This window comes from Lissotriton vulgaris, chromosome 5, assembly GCF_964263255.1.
Source record: "Lissotriton vulgaris chromosome 5, aLisVul1.2, whole genome shotgun sequence".
NCBI lineage: Eukaryota > Metazoa > Chordata > Amphibia > Caudata > Salamandridae > Lissotriton > Lissotriton vulgaris.
The window spans coordinates 1,591,996,992-1,592,021,659 of NC_141693.1; the positions used below are offsets into that span (position 1 = coordinate 1,591,996,992).

At 45.3% G+C, this 24,668-nt stretch overlaps 1 protein-coding gene across 1 annotated transcript in view; it reads left to right on the forward strand.

Annotated features, from left to right (window-relative positions):
* Window positions 1-12,923, forward strand: part of LOC147716763 (uncharacterized) — a 38,284-nt gene extending 25,361 nt beyond the window's left edge. Inside the window, exon 2 of the mRNA XM_086920429.1 lies at window positions 11,026-12,923. Within this exon, the coding sequence (XP_086776555.1) occupies window positions 11,133-12,056 (924 nt within the window). The 5' untranslated portion in view covers window positions 11,026-11,132 and the 3' untranslated portion in view covers window positions 12,057-12,923. The remainder of the gene's footprint in view (window positions 1-11,025) is intronic.
* Window positions 12,924-24,668: the final 11,745 nt, after the last annotated feature.

The following is a 24,668-nucleotide window of genomic DNA, read 5'->3' on the forward strand; positions in this document are numbered from 1 at the left end:
AAAAGTATGCGTTGTAATGTCATACATCCAAACATGAGTGAGCAGTGAGATGCTCTTATCTTGTGTAGGAACGCAGCACCTAGCAGTGGGATGGCCGAAAGAAGTGTGAGAGACATACGTGCAAAGTATGATTCGTACTCGTGGTGGTTATTGTTTACTCTGTAGGTTCCAAGTTGTGTTTATGGGATTGGCCTGATTCACAAACTGCATTTTGTAATACATACAGTAGTAGGAGTATTTACTTACTTAAAAAACACAATTCACAAACCTACTAGTGGAAATCTCCACCCCCACCTTTCCTATCTCTTTTATGGGTAAATCCTCAAACTGTTGGATTCCACCGGCCCAACACTGCAGGAACGTAGTATGGCCCAATCCACTACCCTGACTCAAATGTCACTCATGAGACATATAACCACGAAACAACACCTGAGTCTAAGACAGGGGGTGGGAAAACAAAACAAGGGAAAGAGACGACAGGACAGCTTCACCCCAGAACTGGACAGCAGACCACTTGCTTGCTACCACCTCCACGCTTCTGTACCTGAAGGAGTAATAAGCACAATTACTTCTTGTGCCCCCAAATCCCACTAAACAACCTCCCTCCTTAATCCATGACCACACTCTGCCATATTAAGGACATAACCTCCTTACTTGTATCAAAGACAGGATTGGCCTCGGGAAGTGCAGGTAGCAGGAAAACAAATGATTTCCCAATGACGGTCTTCGTTTGTCCAGGGGGATTCTCCAGGAAAGCTTTCTGTGCACAGGTCTCTTCAAAACGTATTTAGGGGGAAAAAGCCAAATCAATGGCATAAAAAAACCCTGGGGACAGATTCGCAAAGTATATGGGATACGAGGACACGAAGAAGTCAAACAACGAACACAGCGCCGGCGCGAACTCGCGCTGCTCAGGTTCTGCCAGCGTGTCGGAAAACGACCAAGCAGCACACAACGACGTGGACAGGTACGCAAAATGCGGAAGCCGGGCACGCTACCCTGCAATCTCGTAGCGTCTTCCGGGTGGCTCCTCTCTTCTCACAAGAGGTCCCAAATGCGCCGTGCTTCTCTTCAGATGAGTGTCCGAGGTGGCTGGAGCCCCAGCAATCCCTCTATATTCCGATTCAACAAAAATCACAAAACCGAGCTCCAAAGGCAGGGTCACTGGTGAGATGAGTTAAGGATAACAAAAATTCCAACGAGGGGAGGGGAGGGCAAGGGTTCAAAGAAGAAAGTGACCAAACGGGAATCAAAAACCAGGGAAATGGATAGGGAACACGAACCCGTGACCCCAACAATTCTGAGACAAATAAAGGCAGAACCTGGAACCCAATGTAGTAAGATACCAAGCACTGGTTCATGGGCTGGGCCAATCTTAAATACCAGCAAGGCAGGTCATGTGATGGCAAGGCATGGCCATAGAAAGCGGACCGGACCTAAATCCTAACAGTACCCCCCCCAATGATCCTCCCCACAGGGCGGGGCTTAGAGGGATGTTGTCTATGGAACAAACGAACCAACCGAGGCGCATGTACACCTCCAGCCGGCTCCCATGTCCGATCCTCAGGGGCATAGCCCTTCCAATCAACAAGATAGAAGAGGCGACCCCTTCTGCGTCTGGAATCCAAAATAGCCTGAACGTCAAACTCCTCTTCCCCATCAACCATCAAAGGAGGAGGTGGTGGCAAAACCTGAGCGGAGGGAACATAAGGCTTCAACAAAGACGTATGAAACACAGGATGGACCTTATAATCGTCAGGCAACTCAAGCGTCATAGCCACAGGGTTAATCACCTGCACGATAGCAAACGGGCCCACAAACCTAGGTTGTAACTTGCGAGACCCCTGCAGCCTAAGATTACGAGAGGCCAACCACACCTGATCGCCCACCTGATAAGATGGAGCAGGGGCTCGATGTTTGTCAGCCTGGACCTTCATGTTGACCTTTGCTACCTGCAATTGTTCCCGTGCTATACCCCAAATATCACTCAGCTTCCTACACATAAAGTCTATGGCTGGCACATGCCTAGTGGGTTGGATGGCTAACGCCCTAGGATGATACCCCATTGAACAATAAAAAGGAGTCATGCCCAAAGCGGAATGCAGACTATTATTATAGGCAAACTCCGCTATAGGAAGAGCAACCACCCAATCACAGGACAGAGATGACACAAGGCACCTCAGGTAATGCTCCATGGTTTGGTTAGTCCGCTCAGTCTGACCATCAGATTGTGGATGATACGCCGATGATAATCGTATTTCCATCTTAAGCACAGAGCACAGTTCAGTCCAGAAATGGGACACAAACTGTGCCCTCCTGTCAGATATAATCGCGGATGGTAACCCATGGATTCTGACTACAGAAGACATAAACACCAAAGCCATTTCTCTATCAGTAGGGATCTTAAGTAGCGGGATGAAATGCGCCATTTTAGTAAACAAGTCCACCACCACTAGAATGGCAGTATAACCTGACGCAGATGGAAGATCGGTCACAAAATCCATACTAATGGTGTGCCAAGGAGCAGGAGGGACCTCTAAGGGCTGCAACAGGCCCGCTGGTTTACAATGGGTAGGCTTACTGGTGACACAAACAGGGCATGCTGCCACATAACTCTGAATGTCCTTAGTCAATGTATCCCACCAAAACCATCGCAAGCACATCTCCTTAGTTTTTTGCATTCCGGGATGTGCTACCAGTGCGGAAGAATGACACCAATTCAAAACCATCTCCCTCAGGACGGGGGGAATAAACAACCGATCCTGATGGTACAACAACCCATCCTGCACCAACACCTGGGGCAATGCTAACCAAGGGGCCAAATCCAACTGACGCAGTTGTTCTTTCACTAGAGAAGGGAAATCCTCAGTACTTGTGACCCCTACAATCCTCTCTTCACTGATAATAGGTCTGTCTTCCTTCACTTGTCCCTCTTCCCTAGTATCCACTGTGCAGCGGGCCGATAAGTAATGACAAAGTCATACTCATTAAAGAATAAGACCCACCGCATTTGGCGAGGTGTTAACGCATGAGCAGACTGAAAGAATTCCAGATTTTTGTGGTCGGTATAAATCGTGACGGTATGCCGAGCGCCCCATAAATAATGACGCCATTACTCAAAGGATAATTTCACCGCCAACAACTCTCTCTCGGCCACTGTGTAATTGCGCTCCGCTGGTAACAGGGTCTTAGAAAAAAAGGCGATGGGGTGCATATGACCAGTCTCAGCATCCCTTTGGGACAACACCCCGCCCACTATGCACAGTGAAGCATCCGTTTCCATAAAAAAAACGGCAGGGCAGGATCAGGATGGAACAATACAGGTGCTGATGTAAACTTCTCTAGCAAAAGGTGAAAAGCATCCTGAGCCTCAGCGGACCAGACAAAGGGACCCCCTTCCTTAACAATCGGGTCATGGGAGCCATAATATCGGAAAAATGAGATATAAAACGCCGATAGAAATTGGCAAATCCCAAAAGGACCTGGATATGTTTGACGGTAGATGGTATGGGCCAGGTGACTATAGCCTGTATTTTTCTGGGATCCATTTGAAGGCCTTCCGCTGTAATGATAAACCCCAAGAACTCCACCTTAGGGGTGCTAAACTGGCACTTTTCTAATTTGGCATACAGATGATGGTCCTGTAACTTCTGTAGCACTTGTGTCACATGTTCTTGGTGGTCAGCCCCCGTCTCTGAAAAGATCAGAATATCATCTAGATAGACGATGACACTTCTATCCAGATACTCACGGAGGACTTCGTTAATGAAGAACTGGAAGGCTGCCAATGCATTACATAAGCCAAACGGCATTACGCAATACTCGAATAAGCCATATTTGGTCTTAAATGCTGTCTTCCACTCATCCCCGGGGCGAACACGTATAAGATGGTAAGCGCCCCGCAAATCCAATTTGGTAAACACTGTTGCTTTGCGGAGCTGGTCCAGCAACACGGGGATGAGTGGAAGAGGGAACTTGTTCTTCACCGTAGCCTTATTCAGAGCTCTATAATCCACACACGCTCTCAATGTCCCCTCCTTCTTCGGAATGAAGAAGATCACCGATGACACAGGCGAACAGGAGGGGCGGATATATCCCATCCTCAACATGTCCTCCAAGTATTCCTTAAGATGTAACTCCTCAGGTTCTGAGAGCGCATATATGCGACAGCATGGTAGAGGAACACCCGGTACCAGGTCGATCTTACAATCAAAAGACCGGTGCGGAGGAAGTCCCTGAGCCTGACCTTTATCAAAAACACCCCGAAAGGCAGAATACTGCAAAGGAACTGTTCCCACATCAGCCCCAGCACAGGACAAAGGGGAGATCCATTCACTGGCCTCCTTATAACAATGTTTGAGACAATGTGTAGAATCTAAGGTCACCAGACGTTGCACCCAATCGATCTTAGGATTATGTTCCTGAAACCATGGAACCCCCAATACCAGACCAAAGGAAGGGGCATCAATGAGATCAAAAACCACTGATTCTGAATGACTGTTCTCACACAACAATGTCAATGGATCAGTCTGACGAGTAATACAACCTGAAGTTAGTTCCGTCCCATCAATGGCTCTCACAGGCTTTGGCTGTTTCTTATAGCGACATGGAATCTCTAACTTTTCAGCCAAAGAGATATCGATAAAATTCCCTGTCGCACCGGAATCCAACAAGACAGACACAGGTACACGGTTACTTGCAGAGAGCAAAAGATGAGCAGGAATAATAAAATGCCTCGGTACCTGATCTATCACACCCAGCACATCATAGGTTCCCCCTGCTCCTTGGTTAGAGGCTAGACGACCATCCACATGAATACATGCTACTTTCTTATTAAACACCACCCCAGAAGGCTTTACAGGGCACTCTCTCGCAAAGTGACCACCTTGACCACAATACAAACATAAATTCTGCTCCCTCCTTCTTTTCTTTTCTTCCATGGTTAATGGGCCTCTCACCCCACCTATCTCCATGGGTCCGGGAGCAGACCTGTGATCACCAAGGGGTTTTACTTCAGGTTTCACATAACTCCCCCTGGGCACCTGAAAACGATTTCGTTCACCACGCCTCTCAGACAACCTATGATTTAACTTCACCACAAGATCTATAAAAGCGGCACAGTCGTCTGGAAGATCAACTACCTGCGATACCACATCTTTAAGTTCTTCATAAAGGCCCTGATAAAACAAGGAAGTTCTCTTTTCCATTGGCCAATGTGTCTCAGACACCAACCTATTAAAAGTAAATATATACGTTAACAAGTCCTGTCTGCCCTGTCTTAACTTCAAGAGTTCTGCATCACTCGCCTGCATGAACGCATGCTTAGCGAACAGTCCTCTCATCATATCTTTAAATGCTGGATAGTCATGCAAAATACGGTCATCACTGTCCACAAGAGGGATAGACCACTGAGCAGCGGTGCCCGCCAAATATGATATAGTGAAAGCCACTTTAGCCGTATCAGCCGGAAAGGCATTCGGCCTGCACATAAAATGTAGCTGGCATTGATTCATGAAAGTCCCAAACTTATTACTATCTCCCGAAAACCTCTCCAGGGGGGCCAAGGGGACAGGAACAGGTGACGTGACTGTAACAGCTATAGGGGCTCCTCCCCCTGCACCCTGTCCCGTCCCTCCTCCTGCATACTGAAACGTTGCTGGCTGTATAATAGGCCCATGTCCCCTCTCTCACAACTGTTCTCTTGCCTTCACTGCCCCAAGCTCTTGTTTAAGTCCAGCATTCTCCTGCTGTAAATCCTGCACCTGAGCCTGTAATGCTGCTACAGCCCCCACTACCTCCTGCATAGTAGGTACCCTGTCGGCTCCACCCAGGGGACCCCCCACGTCCTCATCCATACTCGTCCAGGCAGTGTATTAAATCGTGGGCTTGGTATTCTGTTGGATTCCACCGGCCCAACACTGCAGGAACGTAGTATGACCCAATCCACTACCCTGACTCAAATGTCACTCATGAGACATATAACCACGAAACAACACCTGAGTCTAGGACAGGGGGTGGGAAAACAAAACAAGGGAAAGAGACGACAGGACAGCTTCACCCCAGAACTGGACAGCAGACCACTTGCTTGCTACCACCTCCACGCTTCTGTACCTGAAGGAGTAATAAGCACAATTACTTCTTGTGTCCCCAAATCCCACTAAACAACCACCCTCCTTAATCCATGACCACACTCTGCCATATTAAGGACATAACCTCCTTACTTGTATCAAAGACAGGATTGGCCTCGGGAAGTGCAGGTAGCAGGAAAACAAATGATTTCCCAATGACGGTCTTCGTTTGTCCAGGGGGATTCTCCAGGAAAGCTTTCTGTGCACAGGTCTCTTCAAAACGTATTTAGGGGGAAAAGCCAAACCAATGGCATAAAAACCCCCCTGGGGACAGATTCGCAAAGTATATGCGATACGAGGACACGAAGAAGTCAAACAACGAACACAGCGTCCGGCGCGAACTCGCGCTGCTCAGGTTCTGCCAGCGCGTCGGAAAATGACCAAGCAGCACACAACGACGTGGATAGGTACGCAAAATGCGGAAGCCGAGCACGCTACCCTGCAATCTCGTAGCGTCTTCCGGGTGGCTCCTCTCTTCTCACAAGAGGTCCCAAATGCGCCGTGCTTCTCTTCAGATGAGTGTCCGAGGGGGCTGGAGCCCCAGCAATCCCTCTATATTCCGATTCAACAAAAATCACAAAACCGAGCTCCAAAGGCAGGGTCACTGGTGAGATGAGTAAAGGATAACAAAAATTCCACCGAGGGGAGGGGAGGGCAAGGGTTCAAAGAAGAAAGTGACCAAACAGGAATCAAAAACCAGGGAAATGGATAGGGAACACGAGCCAGTGACCCCAACAATTCTGAGACAAATAAACCCAGAACCTGGAACCCAATGTAGTAAGTTACCAAGCACTGGTTCATGGGCTGGGCCAGTCTTAAATCCCAGCAAGGCAGGTCATGTGATGGCAAGGCATGGCCATAGAAAGCGGACCGGACCTAAATCCTAACACAAACATGTTAGTTTACTACTTAGGGGTCGATTACGATGCCGTTTGGAAAGCATTGTGACCGAATCGGTCTCGGAATGCTATACGACCGACTCGGATCCGGGGAGTCCGACCGACTGATTAAGATGTGTCCGGATGCTTCCGGATACGATTTGGTCGGACTCTCATTGAATTCAATGGGAGCCTGTGTTACGACCGAATACACAGGCTCCCATTGAAGAAAGGGGTGGCTGGGGAAAATCGTGTACCCTGTGGTGGGCACCCTTTGGGGCCAGCCACACTGTGCATGTTTGAAAAGAGGGACACTTGGTTACCCCACGGCCCGATTTGGAAGGCCCCGGGTGAAGGGGGACCTGCTACAAGCCCCCAAAGTCAGATTTCGACAGCCGATCTGAATTGGAACAACTGATTTGGAAGGGCTGTCTGAATCTGACAGCGTAATAGCTCGTTTGGAAAGCTTTCGAGTCGTTCAGAAATGCAGCCAGTAGACACACAACTTTTTGGCTCCGAACGACTCAGACTTTCTGAATGCCGTCCTGTTCGGATTCGGAACCGATTTGGAAAGTCCAAACATCGTAATAGGTAATACGGAAAGGTTTCCGAATCGGTCGGAAGGAATTTGGCAAACCTGAATCCAATTTGGAGCCCTTCTAAACGGCATCGTAATCGACCCCCTTAGTAGTAGATGTGAGAGAGACCGGGGAGTGGCTGGAAAATCGGAAATACATACTACTAAGTGGAGTTGGGGTCTAGGGAGGATTAACAAGGGGTTTAGAGAGAGCTAAATAGGGGGGATTTAGAGAGAGTCAGATATCCACCCACCAAAGATTAAGCGAATTTCTATTCACAAATGCACTTCTTAAGTTACTACTGCTGAAAAATGAACCTAAAGAGTAGCAAATGAACTCCAGCACCATACATGGCCAACCACTGGCAACACCGTCCCATACCATGTAATTGAGGCAGGGGCTTAAAATAAACCCCATAGGTATAAAGATGAAGTTAAAATTAATTAATTTAGTTTGACATTTGAAAAAATATATACATTGTATTAAATATAGCATTTATATACACGTATAAATAAAAAGAAAATGTAATTTTATGCTACAATATTTGAAGAACCCTTTTTAATTTATAAAAAAACTGTTTTTTAATACAAATTTCAATTAATTTTAATTAATTCTATACAAAACGTCAATACATAATACATACACATACCATTTAACTTTAGGTGTTTTTTTCATCATATAAATCTTCGAATACGCAAATGCACTATACGTAGGCATTCCTGCATACCAACTTAGGAGACTCCAGCTGATCCAAAATCAAGCTGCTCGCTTGATTTACCATCAACCCAGGGATCAGCACGTTCAACCTCTTCTTAAGAGTCTCCATTGGCTTCCGGTCTCTGCTCGCTGTAAATTTAAGCTTGGTTGCATCATCTTTAAATCCCTCACTGGTCAAGGTCCCTCCTTCATTTCCTCTTTGCTCCACCCTTATGTCCCTTCTCGCACCCTTCGGTCATCCCAACTGGCTTTACTTTCTGTCCCTAGATTCAAGCGGAAAAAACACGGTGGCCTTAGGTTCTCTTTCCTAGCTCCGTCTTTTTGGAATTCCCTACCTCTCCCCCTTAGGTTATCCTCCCCCTACCCCACGTTCAGATCGTCCCTCAAAACGCACCTGTTCACTATAGCTTACCACTAGTTGTTCTTCCTTAGTCTGGTTTTTCCTTTTGTCTCACTTCCTTGCTCCCTCTGTACAGCGCCAAGAAACCTAATGGTGTTAGCGCGCTCAATAAATTGATTTAACATAACATAAAAACATAACAATATTTGTAGATTTAATTCAGTATTTAAATTAATGAAATATTTAGTTAAAAATTAAATTAATAGTGTTGTAGCATTTTTTATTATGTTCTACATTTAAAAATATATATATATATAAACTAGTTTACAATAATATTTAACATAAAAACATATTTACTGATTTCTTTTAAAGTTTAATAAACTTTTATATTTCACCATAGGGAGATCTCTGGCCTGGTGGCAGAGAACCAGTACTAATAGTAGTTTTACACTTGTAAATTTGGCTCCTCTTCCAGTTTCAGGGGTGGACATATACGTCTACACACTTTGTTGTATATTTACACCAAACATATATACCAGTTACCTGTATCCTTGACATGGACAGCCAGTTTGGGCTGTTACCCTGTAATGGTAAAGCGATGATAACTGCATGTATAAAAAAAATGTAATACAATACTTTGAAATAAAAAAAAAGAAACGATGAGCAGCCAAAAACAGTAAATTTACTGTAATGCATGAGTGAATTTTTCTAATTTTGATTTACTCTTGTGTAAATTTACGTTTGTGAATATTCCTCTATGTTTTTAATTTGTATTTTCCACTTTGTATCCTATGCTGACTGCAGTCATATGGTTGACTATGAAGGGTCTTGTGGATCTGGGAAGGACCCGTGCATATGGAGATAGGGGAAGAAAAAGAGAAAGACTGCTATCTGTCAAGATAGGCTGTTTTGGTGTTATCCATTGTGATAATGAGATGTCTTGGATTAATAAAGGACAATTGTGACTGACTCCTTCAAAGAGGGCCCATTTTAGAGACCTCCGAGGTGCAAGCTGTAAGCAGCAAATCTCTTCACCCAGAGCTGCTTATCTGAATTCTGGTATTTAATGCTTAAGTAAGCTGCTTTGATTGAGAGTTTATTGTGCTATAGCATGCCTTACCGAGGTCCTGGATTGCTGTGGGTGTTTTATCAGCGTCTGCAGATTGTAAAGGTGTTAAATAGCCCATACTGAATTCAGTGTGTACCTTCCAGCAGAGACAATTCATTTTGCAGATTGTGTACTTCGGTTTTCTAACCTACTCTGAGTTACAGTTAATAGTGTAGTGATCTGAGGCTTGTGCCAACCTGAATTTATGACAGTCGGACACTCGAGGCTTACACCGTGTTTTCAAAGACTTTGGTCATTCTTGTCACTCTTGGGAAGTGTGCTTTATTGTGACTGAGATTGTATTTTGAAGTTGGTCATAGGGGGCCGGCCAAGCACTTTGCCAGGGCCGGTTTTGGTTCCCAGTCCGGCCCTGGAGCTATTACCAATACATAGCGTTTACTAAGAGTGGGCTTTGGGGTGAGCCCCTTGCTCATGAGTGGATGGCTTCTTTGTCTATCTCACTTTACTGTTCCTGATTCACTGGCTTTCCTCCCTAATCCTGTGTTCCTCCAACCCAGGAGGATTTTCGTCTCATAATGTTTGGTCGAGGTATCCTTCCTCTGGTGACATCAGACCTTAAATTTCAGTGCTGGAGAAGGAATATTTTCGTCCCTCCCTCCATGCTCCCTCGCCACCCTGAGCTCTTTCTCTTTCCTCACCATCCTCTTTCACATCCCCCACCCTGCTTCTTTTGGAGTACCCAGCCCTTCCTTTCCTGGACTTTTATTCACTTACGATGGGGATAGCTTTTATAGAGATGCTTATTGGATTTGAGAGAGAACTGCAGTCTGGGAGGAACAGTATATATTTACATTCAAACTGAGATTCTGTTCATTCTCCAGTAGAAACTGTGAACCTTCTCCAGCAAACCAGACTCCTCATCCTCTCATATCATCACCACGGGGACCGCATCCTTGACACCCTCCTTTTTTCCTCTTAGATCAGATGGATGCACTGAAGTGTGTAAAACTCCATTGAAACTTGTAAACCTATTCAAGTCTACATCAGTGAGAGTGAATCACTGACAAGTGTTTTTGAGCCATAGTAAATTATAACCTTATTTAATCATATTCATACTTTCTTTTCTCTCTAAGAGTTAGTCTCCAGTTGTAAAAAATGCATACATATGTCTGATGTACTGAATAAATATATAAATATAAATAAAAGGATTGGGTATCAAGAGCAGGTGGATACTCTAATCAATTTTCTCGCCATAATTCACTGGCTTCTGACTGTATCTCACCAGATGTTCCTTCTATTTTACTATTCTCCACAGATGCCAAGAGTGTGCTAAGGGTCTGAACCCTGTGGAGCGCGGACGGAAAGCTTGTCCGTTTTCAAGCATGAACTGAGGACCTGACCATTCTTGGCTCAGTTGGGGCCATGGAGGAAAAGGAAGAATCCAGCACCTTCAAAGTGACTAAAAGGGAGGGCCTGCCCAAAGCTAGCTACTCCTGCAAGCGCTGTAGCGCCGACTTCTCTAGACCCTGGGACCTACGCCACCACATGCGCTCACATCCGGAGGGCCGCGGCTACTCCTGTGCACACTGCAGCAAGGCCTTCTTCCGCTCGTCGGCCCTCTTACGGCATGAAATGACGCACAGTGGTAACAAGCCTTTCAAGTGTCCAAAGTGCGTCAAGAGCTTCGCTCAGTCGGTGCAGCTGACGAATCATGCGCGTGCACATAGCGGGGAAAGGCCTTTCGCCTGCCAGCTGTGTTCCAAGGCCTTCATGTCCTCCTCACACCTGGCCCAGCACCGCCGCATCCATTGGGCCCAGCGTATGCATTCATGCCCGCTATGTGATAAGCGTTTCTTGCGACCCTGGGACGTAGTGCAGCACCAGCGCTTTCACACTGGCGAGCGCCACTTCCGCTGCAACCACTGCAATAAGAACTTCTTTCGTTCCTCGGACCTGCTGCGACACCAGCGTACTCACACAGGTGAACGACCCTTCCGCTGCACCCAGTGCCCCAAGACTTTCTCACGCTCCTCGGTGCTGGCCAAGCATATGCGCACTCACACTGGCGAGCGACCCTATCGATGTGAAGTGTGCGGCAAAGCCTACATCACCTCATCGCAGCTGACCGAGCACCGGCGCGTGCACACTGGCGAGAAGCCCTACCTGTGCTCTGAGTGTGGCAAGACTTTCACTTACTCCTTCCTGCTGAGGCGCCATATCAAGATTCACAGTAGTGATCGGCCCTACTCTTGTGCAGACTGCAGCAAGGCTTTCAAAACCTCTGGCCACCTACACAAGCACCAGCTAACCCACACTAACAAAAAGAGAGACTGCAAGGATGCTTAGCTCACAAACACCAGTGTTCAGAAGCCAACACACTACCTCTGGCCCATGCAGTCACGCAAGATGACCAAGGTGTCAAAGAGAGCAGCAGAGGGGAGCTCAGGACCCTGTGGATGATGGAGGCGGTTGCGGATGTCTGCCCTTCTCAGTTGAAGTCACAGGATGTCACATGCGTGTACTGCTGGTGGGTCTTCGTGACTTCCTGGTGTTTGTAAGAGATCAATGGTGATTTCCAGGTGATGCCTTTGGCTCTGAAGCCTTGTTGACTTTGCTGGATGGTCTGGTTTTGGAGCATGGTGTGTTTTTTTGCTTTTTTGAGGTCATACTACAGGCAGAAATCGTTGTACCAATGCTTTACCGTATCCTTAGTGAGGGCTTAGCACATGACTCTGGCTTATAATTGGAAAGATTTAGTGTATGTCTTAATCCCCTGTTAATAATTCTATTGACTTTCTCTCCATATTTATGTTTCTTTCACCGATGCAGCATTTAGGTTTCACTCCGCTTTTTGATTGGTGGAGCAGGGATGGGGAATTCTTTTAGCATGAAGGCCAAGATATGTGGTTTAGGGTCAAGGCCAACATGAATCTGAATGTTTATTATGTGCTCTGGATAAGCTAGCTTAAGTCCCTGCAGAACAAACCCTTACACTACCACTTTACAATGTCACAGTATCATTGTGGGGAAGAGCATGGTCTGCTGCACAGGCATCACATGTATCCACAAGAATAGGATGTTTAAATTGTATATATGATTAATTATTTCAAGTCCTTCGTGGATAGTATGCTCACTCTTGGGCAGTATAGGGAGCTGAAAGCTCAGCTCGGATTAGTAACAGCAGTTCCAAAATAAAGCCATGTATACGTTTGCAAAATGTTGAAATGTGTGGCTATTTATAATGATCGTAGAACGCTTCTTGATTATGGTCAAATACGTTCTAAAAAATGGAAGCAAGATTATTGATTATCAGCTTTCAAAATAAAACATACCCAAAAAGTATTACAACTTGAAATAACATGGGCAATATTTGCAGTGTGCTAGATTAACGTGCAGTTTAGTTGCTTAAACATAATATACCAAAAATATTTGCAACTTGAGAAAAGTAGACAAGGGTTACAGACTCTTTCTCTAAATTTTAATGCAATATTTAAGGACAGCTTTAAACACCATTTCTCAAAGGTCTGATTAAGTGAAATCTGTTTGATTGAGGAGCAGAGTAAAACTATTCTGGCGGAAATATTAAGGGCAGAGGGGCATATTTACAAAGGCTTTATCTCCGCTATTTTGGCTTACAAAGCCAAAAAAGCTGAAATAAAACCAGTGCCCTATTTACAAGAGGGTGCTAACATGCATAATCCCATGTTAGCACCCCTTTTCCCAACGCCTCCCTTTGCATCTTCAATGAGATGTAAAGTGGACGTTACTGGGCGTACCCCAGATGGACTACCTTGCAAATATCGCTGATGTTTACATCGCGATATCTACAAGGCAGCCCACATGATTTTAGCACACAGATTTTGGTGAAATCTGCAGTTTTCACCAAAATCTAACGTCTGCTAAAATCCGTACTTAGCCATCTCTAACATAGGGGGTGGATTATGCTGATGGGTCGTACGAGCAAGGTTATCGCCCTTTTGCAGGGAACATCGCTGTAAAACCAGCGTTGTTCCCTGCAAAAGGGCGATAACCTCGCTACCATCGGAATTTTTTATTGCCTTGGAGTAACGCTTTGTTAATTACGCGCTACCAGGGCGATAAATACCAGAGATAGCCTGCAATAATATTATTATCGCTAAGCACGGCCAGTGATAATTATCGCTGGCCGTTGTTAATATGCCCCTAGTTCTTAAAGTCACAAAAGTGTACCCTGAGGTCCGAGATCCTACATGGGTGCAGGTTTACAAGTTTCAGAAATCCATTAGAGTTTACTGAAGTAGGCCTGGAAACCTGCAGCAATTGCAGTTTGCAAGCATACTCCTAGCAAAAGTTTGTGAGCCTTATTTTTCGCCTGAGCAAATATACTAGCATGTATTTCAAAATGTAAAAATCTGCTGAGTGCAAATTGACTTGTTAAAACTTTTGTACTTGTTAAATCGTTTGTATTTTTCTCCTTTCCCAACAGCCGCACCGTTTATTGTGAGGGTGATCCTTTCCACCCTGAAAACACGTTTTACTTCTTCCTTTTTCATAGGTACATTTCTGACATTTTCCAGGGAGATAAAGGATTGGAGAAGAGTTGATGAATACCCTTAATAATGTAAATGTGTGGTTGTACAAAAAATCTGAAGGACTTTCTGCCCCTGTGAATAGATGAGCTCCCATGAAAATCTTCATGTGAGTAAATTCTTTTAGGAGTGCAAAGCAAAGTTTTACACAGGTAAGCCAAATTTAGACAGGTCAGTAGCCTTAAAAATCGGGGCCATAACAGTTTGACTCCTACCAATCCTTACAGATTTAATCTACATATAAAGTGTAAATGTCTGGTTATAGATATAGCTCTTGGTATATGCTTAGTTATGGCAAACAAGGGAACTGATAGACAGTGAATTCAAGGGAAATGCCCACAAAATATCACAATGTGACCAAGTGGAGAATGTCACAGTGGGGATGGTCTCCTTGATTCTCATTTGATAAAGCAGGCACTGTACAGCAAGTATAATCTTGGTTTACTTTAAGTAACATTTTGTGAAATTGAGTGAATGCTAAAAGTAAATTCACCAGAGCAATTCACAAGATACTACCTCGGAGACCAAAGTAAGAAAGAGAGAAATGGTTCACTGAAGAAAATGATAGATACAGTACTCTGCTGTCATCAGAAGTATGGCTTAATGAAAGTGCTGGCGTATGCAGTCCCCTACTTGATCAATAAGCTGGCCTTTTCAGAACCCATACATGAACAGTGCTTTTCATATGTAAAGTCTGTGTATACTCAAAGATTTTATTCAAAGATGTCACCGACATAGAGCACTGGTATTTTCAGAGTTTTGTTTAATCAGATAGCTAGCATAATCGAAGCATTGGTTGAATCCAAACTCTTACATTTTACGAGCCCTGGCGTAATCATAGAAGATATAATACCATATGTGTTATAATAAAAATGGTAACATAATGTGGCACATCATTATGTGGTACAAGATTGGGCAAGTGGATATTTTTGATTGGCCAAGTGAATTTCCGAAGCATTTCATCCATTGAACAACCACTGGGTGAGTGTATTCTTCCACTGTTGATTTCAGCGAATTATTAATCTTTTTTGCATATTTCTCTGGAATTTCATCTTTATCACTCGATTTTAGTGCATGCTGTTCCTTCTTATCTCTGTTGCTCTCTTGCCATGTTTCACCAAGACACACGATGGTGGCCATCTTGGAGGTATACAAAAAAATGTTCCAAGATAGCCGCCTGCCACTATTAGGCTTTGTCAGTGCTTGTAGAATTGTGTTGCAGCAATAGGTAAGGTCAAAAGGTGGAAGGCAGCCTCCTAGGAATGGACTAACAATATTATTTTGTATATTTATTGTTATACTATTCCAAGATGGCCGCCTTATTACAATGTGATGACTATTTTGGAGGTATGTAAAATTACAATCCAGGATGAATATCTGCTGCTATTGGCTTTGATAATACTTGCACTTCATTTCTACAAGCATTGGTAAAGCCAAAGGCAGCATAGACGAGCTATTATTGTAGCTTACCGATTCTCCTTTCAACACAACTTGATTTTCACGAATTTGAGGTTATGAGAGCAAAAACCTAAATATAGATTTGAAAGCTAAGGCGTGTTTTCTCTATCATGTGAATAGTTGTTTTAGGGGACACCTCGTGCGTGACACCAATAATAGGCTTGTGCACAGTGTGCTCGCAAATTGCCAGATAGTTGGACTTGGGTATAGCCTCAAAACGAACAAGGGGTGCTTGATATAGGAAGGTGCAATGCATAAGCGCTAGTGTATTACCCCAAAGTCTCTGTTGTCCTCGTCCCATTCGTCACTAACGAGGAGATCCCACCTCACAAGATAGAAAAAACTAGAAGAATGCTAAGTCTCAGCCCTTCCCATAAGTCTGGAGCCTACAAAGCTATACTTACCCAGCATTCCTCCTGCTTGTTTTCTGTCTCGCAGGACAGGATGAGGAGAAGGTGGACTCTGCTGGGCTTGGTCCACCAATGAGTTTGGTGGATTTCTTTGCTCCAGGTCAGTTTGGCGGACCTCGGAGGAGTCAAGTGCCTCTCCTGACCTGCTGAGCTCGACAGGAGAAGCACAAATGGTTTTCTGCTTCAATCTGGGGAAGCCAGGCGTCCTTTGGATTGTCTTTTTTACTATGCAGTGGCAAGTTTCTTCCAGGTTACCGCACCGCACATGCACAGAGGTCAGAGGTTTACACATGTGCAATGGAGTTAGTCTTGGCTCCGAGTTGAGGGAAGGAGTCTTAAGGCGGTGAGAACAGGTAAGTCCCCATAGCGGTTTATTTCCTATTGAGTTGTGGATTTTGGAATAATTATCGTTTGGCGTGTCTGTCATTCATTAGCACTCTTATAGGAGGAAACATGCTGTATCCTCTTCTTCCTCTCTTGTGAAGCGTCTCTCTGGGGGATCTCAGGAGCATTTGAAAAGCTTGATTAGAAAGTATTTGTTGGAGTTGCCTATTGGAGCCCGTTCTCCTGTGTCCTCAAGTCCTTCAGAGGATACGTTCTTGAGTCGGAGGAACAAAAAGGCAAATATATAGGGAAAGAGGTTTTGCCAGAATTATTGGGTCATGTCAAAGACAACATGGGTTTCCAGGAAGAGGTGGTGCCTGAGACCTCATCTTCTGGACCATTGCATCAATTCCAGTGTCTCAGAGTTTGAATTTCCGGTACATCCATTCATTTTAGATGTCCTATAAAGTGAATAAAAGGATCCAGACAAAATAATTTGACCCACTTCATGGCTAAATTGTATCCTCTTAAAGACATGCATATACATTTGCCTGATTTCTTCCCTATTGAATCCTTTGTAGCAAGCTTTGTGGGCAGAACCTTCCCGACAGAGGATGTTATTATCAAAGACATGACTAATAAAACAAGCATTTGCAATGCAATAGGTCTCGCATTAGGAAAGTTTGAGCTATTGGTATTGTAAATGAAAATTTTTTGTATTTATGTGTTGGTTTTGAAAATAGCTAAATTAATAGCTTTGTTATCTACAATGCCAATAGTTTTAAGTTTCGCCAATGTGACACCTATAGCATTTGTAATGCAAACAACAATGGTTTTTTAAAAATAATTAATACTTAAATAAAAGTTATTGTAATTTATAATGGCAATAGCTTAAACTTTGGTAAATAACTTTTGTGAAGATTATGTTTAGTCACAGATTGATGCTGTGGTGGCTCTGAGTGATGTTGTGGTGCCCCTGAGTGATGCTGTGGTGGTGCTGAATGATGCTGTGGTGATGCGACTGATAGAAAGAGCGAGTGCAATATATAGATAAAGTGAGGGTGACAGATAGATAGAGGGATTGCGATAGATAGAGTGAGGGCGATAGATAGATAGAGGGTGATAGATAGATAGACAGAATGATATAGTGAGGGCAATCAATAGATAGATAGATAGATAGATAGATAGATAGATAGATAGATAGAGTGATGGCGATAGATAGAGTGAGTGTGATAGACAGATAGAGTGAGGGCGATAGATAGACAGATAGATAGAGTAAGGGCGATAGATAGAGTGAGGGCGATAGATAGAAAGATAGATAGCTAGATCGAGTGAGTGCGATAGATAGATAGAGTGAGGGCAAAAGATAGATAGATAGATAGAGTGAGGGCGATAGATAGATAGATAGATAGATAGATAGATAGATAGATAGATAGATAGATAGATAGATAGATAGATAGATACAGAAGTCTGACATCTGAGAAAATCGAAAATAGTCAATTCAAGTCAAGTCAAGAAATTTATATAGCGCGCTACATACCCAGAGGGTCTCAAGGCGCTTGAGGAAGGGTTGGGAATTAATTGTCGAATATCCAGGTTTTAAGTTGTTTTCTGAATGTAGGGTGGTTCTGAGTGAGGCGAAAGTGAGTGGGAAGTGAGTTCCAGGTTTTAGCTGCCAGGTAGGAGAATGATCTGCCTCCCATGGTGGTTTTGTTGATACGGGGTACAGTTGCAAGGGCTTGGTTGGAGGATCGAAGGTGGCGGGAGGGGGTGTAGAAGGAAAGTCATGAGTTGAGGCATTCGGGTCCAAGTTCATAGAGTGCTTTGTGTGCGTGGGTTAGGAGGCGGAAAGTAATCCTCTTGTTAACGGGGAGCCAGTGGAGGTTTTTCAGGTGTCCAGAGATGTGGTCTTTGCGCGGGATGTCTAATATGAGTCTGGCTGATGCGTTCTGGATGCGTTGGAGTTTTTTCTGGAGTTTTGCGGTGGTACCGGCGTATAGGGTGTTGCCGTAGTCCAGGCGGCTCGTGACCAGTGCGTGGGTGACCGTTTTTCTAGTTTCGGTGGGGATCCAGCGAAATGTTTTTTTGAGCATGCGAAGAATATTGAAGCAAGAAGAAGGGACGGCTTTGACTTGTTTGTTCATAGAGAGTGAGGAGTCCAGGATGACACCTAAGTTCCGTGCGTGGTCCGTCGGGATGGGTGCTTTTCCAAGGGACTCTGGCCACCAGGAGTCATCCCAGGCGGAGGGGGAGGTGCCTAGGATAAGGACTTCAGTTTTGTCTGAGTTCAGTTTCAGACGGCTGTGCTTCATCCACTCGGCTACTTCTTTCATTCCTTCATGTAGGTTGGTTTTGGCGGTGTTAGGGTCCCTGGTGAGTGATAGGATCAGTTGAGTGTCATCAGCGTAGGAGATGATGTTGAGGTTGTGTTGGCAAGCGATGGTTGCAAGGGGGCACATGTATACGTTGAAGAGGGTGGGGCTGAGTGAAGATCCCTGTGGCACGCCGCAGATGACTTCGGTGGCTTCTGATTTGAACGGAGGAAGGCGAACTCTCTGAGTTCTTCCGGCGAGGAACGAGGATGAGGGCGACTGTGTCTCCGTTGTCTAGCAGATTTCGGATGTCGTCTGTTGCTGCGATGAGTGCGGTCTCTGTGCTGTGTTTGGCTCGAAAGCCGGACTGAGAGGAGTCGAGGGATTTGTTGGTTTCGAGGAAGGCGGCTGAGGGGGGGCGAGAAAGGCAGGGAAGGAACTTAGGAGGCTGCACAAGAACTGGCCACCCTGGAGAACAAGAAAAAAAGTTGCACAATACATATCAATAAAACATTATCACGAATAACAGTTTCCTGCGTACATTCAATCACATCCAGCTGCACGTTGCCGAGGCATGCACAGCAGCCAAAGTTTGTGTGCACACATTGATAATTGCTGTTGAATAAATGGACATCAAAGCGCTGGCTGCACTGAAAGCGTCATGAAGAGCAGAAGAAAGAGTGGTACATCCCAATGAAAGATAAATTACCCCATGACCCATTTTTTTTTAAACGCTCCTTGAGAAACCGACGGAAGTTTCAGCTATTTCAAAACAGGAAACCAATGAAACAGTCAAGTGCCGTGTGCACGCGAAGCATGTTGTATAATTTGTTATTGAATGTATTAATGTTTTTAGAGTTCGTTGTGGTCCGTAATGCTCTCTACCTGTTGGATTTTACACCACTTTCCTATATACAGCTACAATGTTAGAATACCATATTATAATACAATTATAATATTACGTGTTTCTGAAGAAATGTTAGTGCTTCAAATATCACATTGAAAGAGAGATCTAATTCCACAGCAGCATCAAAGTCTGTCAGTGGTTATAATATTTATTTTATGACTAATGCACATTGCAACCAGCATTATGTATACAAGGTCTCCTTTATTTCTTTGTGTTTTAGAATGGCTTACAAGGGCTAATCTCGGTCTTTAGAACACAAAACATTCTTCGCCTTCACAAATGTGACAATAAAATGCAGAGGTGGGCTGCTCAAAGGTGGTGCTGTGCATGCGTTGCATGCGTTAAGGTTGGGAGTCACTCCGGTAACACACAGTGCAGATGGTAACAAACAGATGTAATGCGGGAACAAGCAACTAAGTAACAGTTTATTCATTAAAAAAATAGATAATGCAGAACACTCACCTCAAAGCAAGCGGGACTGCATTAAAAAACACTAGATAAAGCCGGGTTCCTTCTACTGTAAAATCCAGGCAGAGTACACTTTGTGTGAAGAAGTCCTCAACAGACACCACCACAACAACAACGTTAAAGACTATTTTTGCATTTTGGCATTGGTAAAGCATCAGCTATCACAGAGGAAACAAAATGAAAAGTAGCTGTTTGTCATTGCGGAGTCATGATTCCTTCTTAGGGCAATTCATCGCTGCTCCCGTCCCTGGCTGCCCCCAGCAACCCATGGGATCGGATGGAAAAGTCTTAACTTGCTCTCCTGATAAACTCACTTGCGTGACCCCACTGACCCCTGATGACATCACTCAGCACAGGCCTGACCCGGTATGGCCATGGTGGCATCCTGACCAGCAACACGCAGCCCTCCTCTCTGATGACGGACTCATCTGGTTCTGGCTGGCTGCACCCTCGTCTCTGATGACGGACTCATCTGCGGCTCAGTGCTGGCTGGCTGCAGTCTCGGGTGCGCGAGCCAGTCTTCTTCATACCAAAAGAAACAGTGACGCACGGGAACACACAACAAGTGATAACAAGATGTGCGCATGCTCTCATGAAAACAAAACTTGGCGTGGGGGCGGGACTTCCGTCTTGTGCGCGAATCAGCGCCCACGGAGTTCCTGGCCTGAGTAGCAGTGGTGACGCGGGGCTCCCATGCCCGAGGGAGAGCCCCGCGGAGGCTACAGAACACCGGATTGGGGGTAAGTGGGACTGTATTCGGGAGCGGGGGGGGCACGAGTGTGTATGTGTGTGTGTGCGTGCGTGTGTGTGTGTATGTGTACGACGGCGGGGGTGTCTCTGTATGCGTGCGTGTATGTGCGCTCGTGTGTGTGTCTCTGGTGAGGTAAGGGGGGAGCGTGTGTGTATGCAGTGTGTGTGTGTGCACGTGTGTGTATGCGACGGCGGGGGTGGGTTCTCTGTATGTATGGGTGCTTGCATGGGTGCTCGTGTGTGTGTCTGTGTGTGCGTGCCTGTATGTGTGTGTGCAGGGGGGGCAGCAGCGTGTGTATGTGCGTGCGCGCCTGTGTGAGTGCAGGGGGTGGGGGCTGGCTGTGTGTGTGTGCGCCGTGTTTGCATGCAAGCCAAGCGAAAGCAGGGGCTCTGTGTGCGCGTCTGTGAGGCGCGCTCCCGCGTTGAAAACTGGAAAGGAAAAGCGCGTGGCACATTGCTGTCCACATTCCCAGATACGGGCAACAAAAGGTCTCGAGCAGACTACGCTGCTCAACCTAAAAATGGATTCTGCCCTCAGAATGGTTTCTTCCGGACCTCACTTGGCTTTGAGGGCAGGGATTTATGGCTCTTATGTTTCTCAGTCCGTGCTGTCTGACATAATGGAGTTGTTCAATGTACTGGATAACTTCTCTGACTGTTCCTCTTTACTAGATCACATTGAGAAAGAAGTGGAATTTGTGTTGGACATTGTTTTTGATGTGGTCGATACTTCAGCTTTGACTATGGGTGCTTGTATAGCAGCTAGGTGTAACCTTGTTTTGAAAGACTGGCGCAATGATGCTGCCCAAAACTTCTCTGCTTTGTGACTACCTTGCCAGTGCTCGCAGCTGTTTGGATTTAAGTTGGAAGAAAAGATTAATACATTATTCAAAGAGAAAAAGCACTGCTCATTTTTGAAGCAGTCTGACTCAGACAAGTTGAATATCCAAAAGCGCCCCTTCTTTCATCCACCCTCTCGTCAACAACAGCCACAACGTACCCCTCAGGGAAAGTTCTTTCCTAAGAAGGGGGGACAGAAGAAACCACAGTCTTCCCCCAAGCGTTCCTGATTATAATAACATCCCATCAGAATTTGTGGCTGGAGGCAGATCTTCATTTCAGTGCAGCATTGGAAGCATCTACTTCCGACGAATGGGTTATCCGCAGCATCAAGGAATTTACAGAATTGAGTTTGTGACCTCCCGCCCAGAGATTCCAGAGTGAGGCCAACTCTGTGGCCCAAGTTAAAGAAGAAACAACGGCGTCTGATTCCAGGGGGAGAGTCTCTTCTGTAGAAACATGCAATAGTGCAAGTACTTCTTGCCGAAAGTGGTCAATTGTAATAATCGTTTTTCTGGTGGAGAAATCATCGGGAGGACTTTGGGTGATCCTGAACCTGAAATCTCTGAATATATTTGTACAGACATTGTCCTTCAAAATGGAGACTTTACAGTTGGTGATTCCTCTACTCGTCATGGACCTATTTATACGTACCCTTAATCTCCAGGAAGCTTATTGCCATGTGCCCATTCATCCCCTCGATCAGAAGTTCCTGTGTTTTAGTATTCAGCATTTTCAGTTTTGAGTTCTGCAGTTCAGCCTCAAAATGACTCCCCGAGTATTCACGAAAGTGGTGACTCCCCTCATTGCCTTGTTCCACCTTCAGGGGATTTGCACCTACCCATATCTAAACTGCATGCTCCATCCCAGTCTCAGTTATGTCAGGATCTCATGGTAGTTTGTGAGGGTGTCCAACATCATGGCTTCCTCCTCAGTGTGTTAAAATGCAGAATGGTGCCTTCACATGATTTGATCTTGATTGGGGCCAGGTTTTGAACCCATCTCAACAAGTCTTTCTTCCAGAGACCAGGATGATGGTCTTGCAGTCCCTGCCTCTCCAGGTGTTTAACATCTAGTACCTTCCGGTGTAGTGTTGGTTGAAATTCATGGGTCACTTGGCAGCAGCTGTGTTCACGTACCATGGGCCAGGTTCCATCTGATGCCCTTTTGGACCCATCTACATGCTTCGTGGTGCCCTTCTTCGGGAGACTTCAAAGCGCAGGTCCCAGTGACACAAGACATTCAGCAGGATCTTCTTTGGTGGATGGATTCCTCCTGACTGGCAAAGGGAGTTTGACTTCAACCAGAATCCCCAAAGGTGTTGACAATGGATGCCAGCTCGTTTGTTTTCTGAAGCTACCCTACATGGGCTATCTCTTCAAGCCAGATGAACCTTCCCAGACAGCAGATGGTCCTCCAACTGGAATAAGCTCATGAATGTGTTTCAGGCTCTCTTAAGCTTTCTACATGTTCTGGAAGGTTGCATCTGGTGGTCCAGACGGACAATATGTTGGCAATGGCATAGCTCAACAACCAGGGTGATCCAAGTCTTTGAATCAGGTGGCAGTCCAGCTGTTCCATTGGGCGGAGGGTCACCTGGAGCCCCTTCGTGCAGTCAGCAGAGCTTTTTCTTCTTCAGAGGAAGTATCCCTAACCAAGAGAGTTTTTCTCCAGATTTGTGCCAAATTTGAGAAGCTGAGTCTGGATCTGTTTGCCTCCTGCCACAGCACTCAAGTTCCCTGTTTCTGTGCCAGAGTTCCTCAGGAAGGTGCCTGGGGAGTGTATGCTTTGTTGACCCCCTGGCCTCAGTCTCTTCTGCATGCTTTCCCCCAATTCTGTTGATTCCCAAACTACAAGCTAGAATGTTGTGCGAACACAGGGAATTAAGCTTAGTGGTCCACTTTTGGTCTTGTCGGTCATAGTTTCCTTTTCTATAGTCCATGGCTGTTCAGGGTACTTCTTTTTCCCCTCACTGCCCCTCTCCTTTGTGGGTGTCTCATGTTCTCTCACTCCAGAGGCTTTGCCTCTCGGCATGGAAGTTGAAAGGAGATGGTTACAAAACAAGAGACTTCCCAGACATTTAGTTATTGCCATTCAGCAGTCTAGGAAGCCTTGTACTTTGAAGTCTTATTGTCGACACTGGGGCAGTTTTCAGAGGTTGTGTTCGTCCTTGAATCCTTCTCCTTTGGACTATTGTTTGAACTACATTCTTCAGTTCTTTTGGGATGGTTTTGAGAAGAAGCTTTCTGTATCCACTCTGAGTGCTCAATTGGTTGCTATTTGGACTCTCTGAGCTTGAGCTGACTTGTTTGCTCGTCTGTTGAAAAGGTTCTCCCATTTCCAGGCCTTTTGTCCATCCCTTGAGTCCTTTGAGGGACTTGCCATTGGTTCTAAAGGCTTTGGTTTCCCATCCTTTTGAGTCTCTGGATGTTAAGTTTCTGACAATGAAGGTGGGCTTTCTTGTCGCCATCTCTTCCGCTAGGCACCTGGGCGAATTAGGTGCGTTGTTGGTTAAACAACCCATTTTTCCTTCTGTGATGATGGTGTTGTATTACGCCTGGACCCTTCTATTTTTGGCCAAAGGTTTCCTCTCAATTTCACAGGAGATTATTTTACCTGCTGTAATTGGGGTGAATGATTCTGTGGGAGATTTTCAGTGGCAGCTATTGGATGTGAAGAGGGCTCTTTGGTGTATGTTAATAGATCCAAATCCTTTTGTTGTTCTGACTCGCTGTTTGTTTCCTTTGGTTGCTCCAGTAGAGGGGAAAATGCTTTTGTATTGTCCAACAGTCGCTGAATTAAACAGGTGATTTCCTTGGCTTGTGCTTTATCAGGTTCTCCACCTCCCGAAGGGGTTCAGGGGGGTATGCAACCTTTACAATGCAACTTTTACCACGCAGTGCTGTTACAACGCATGCATT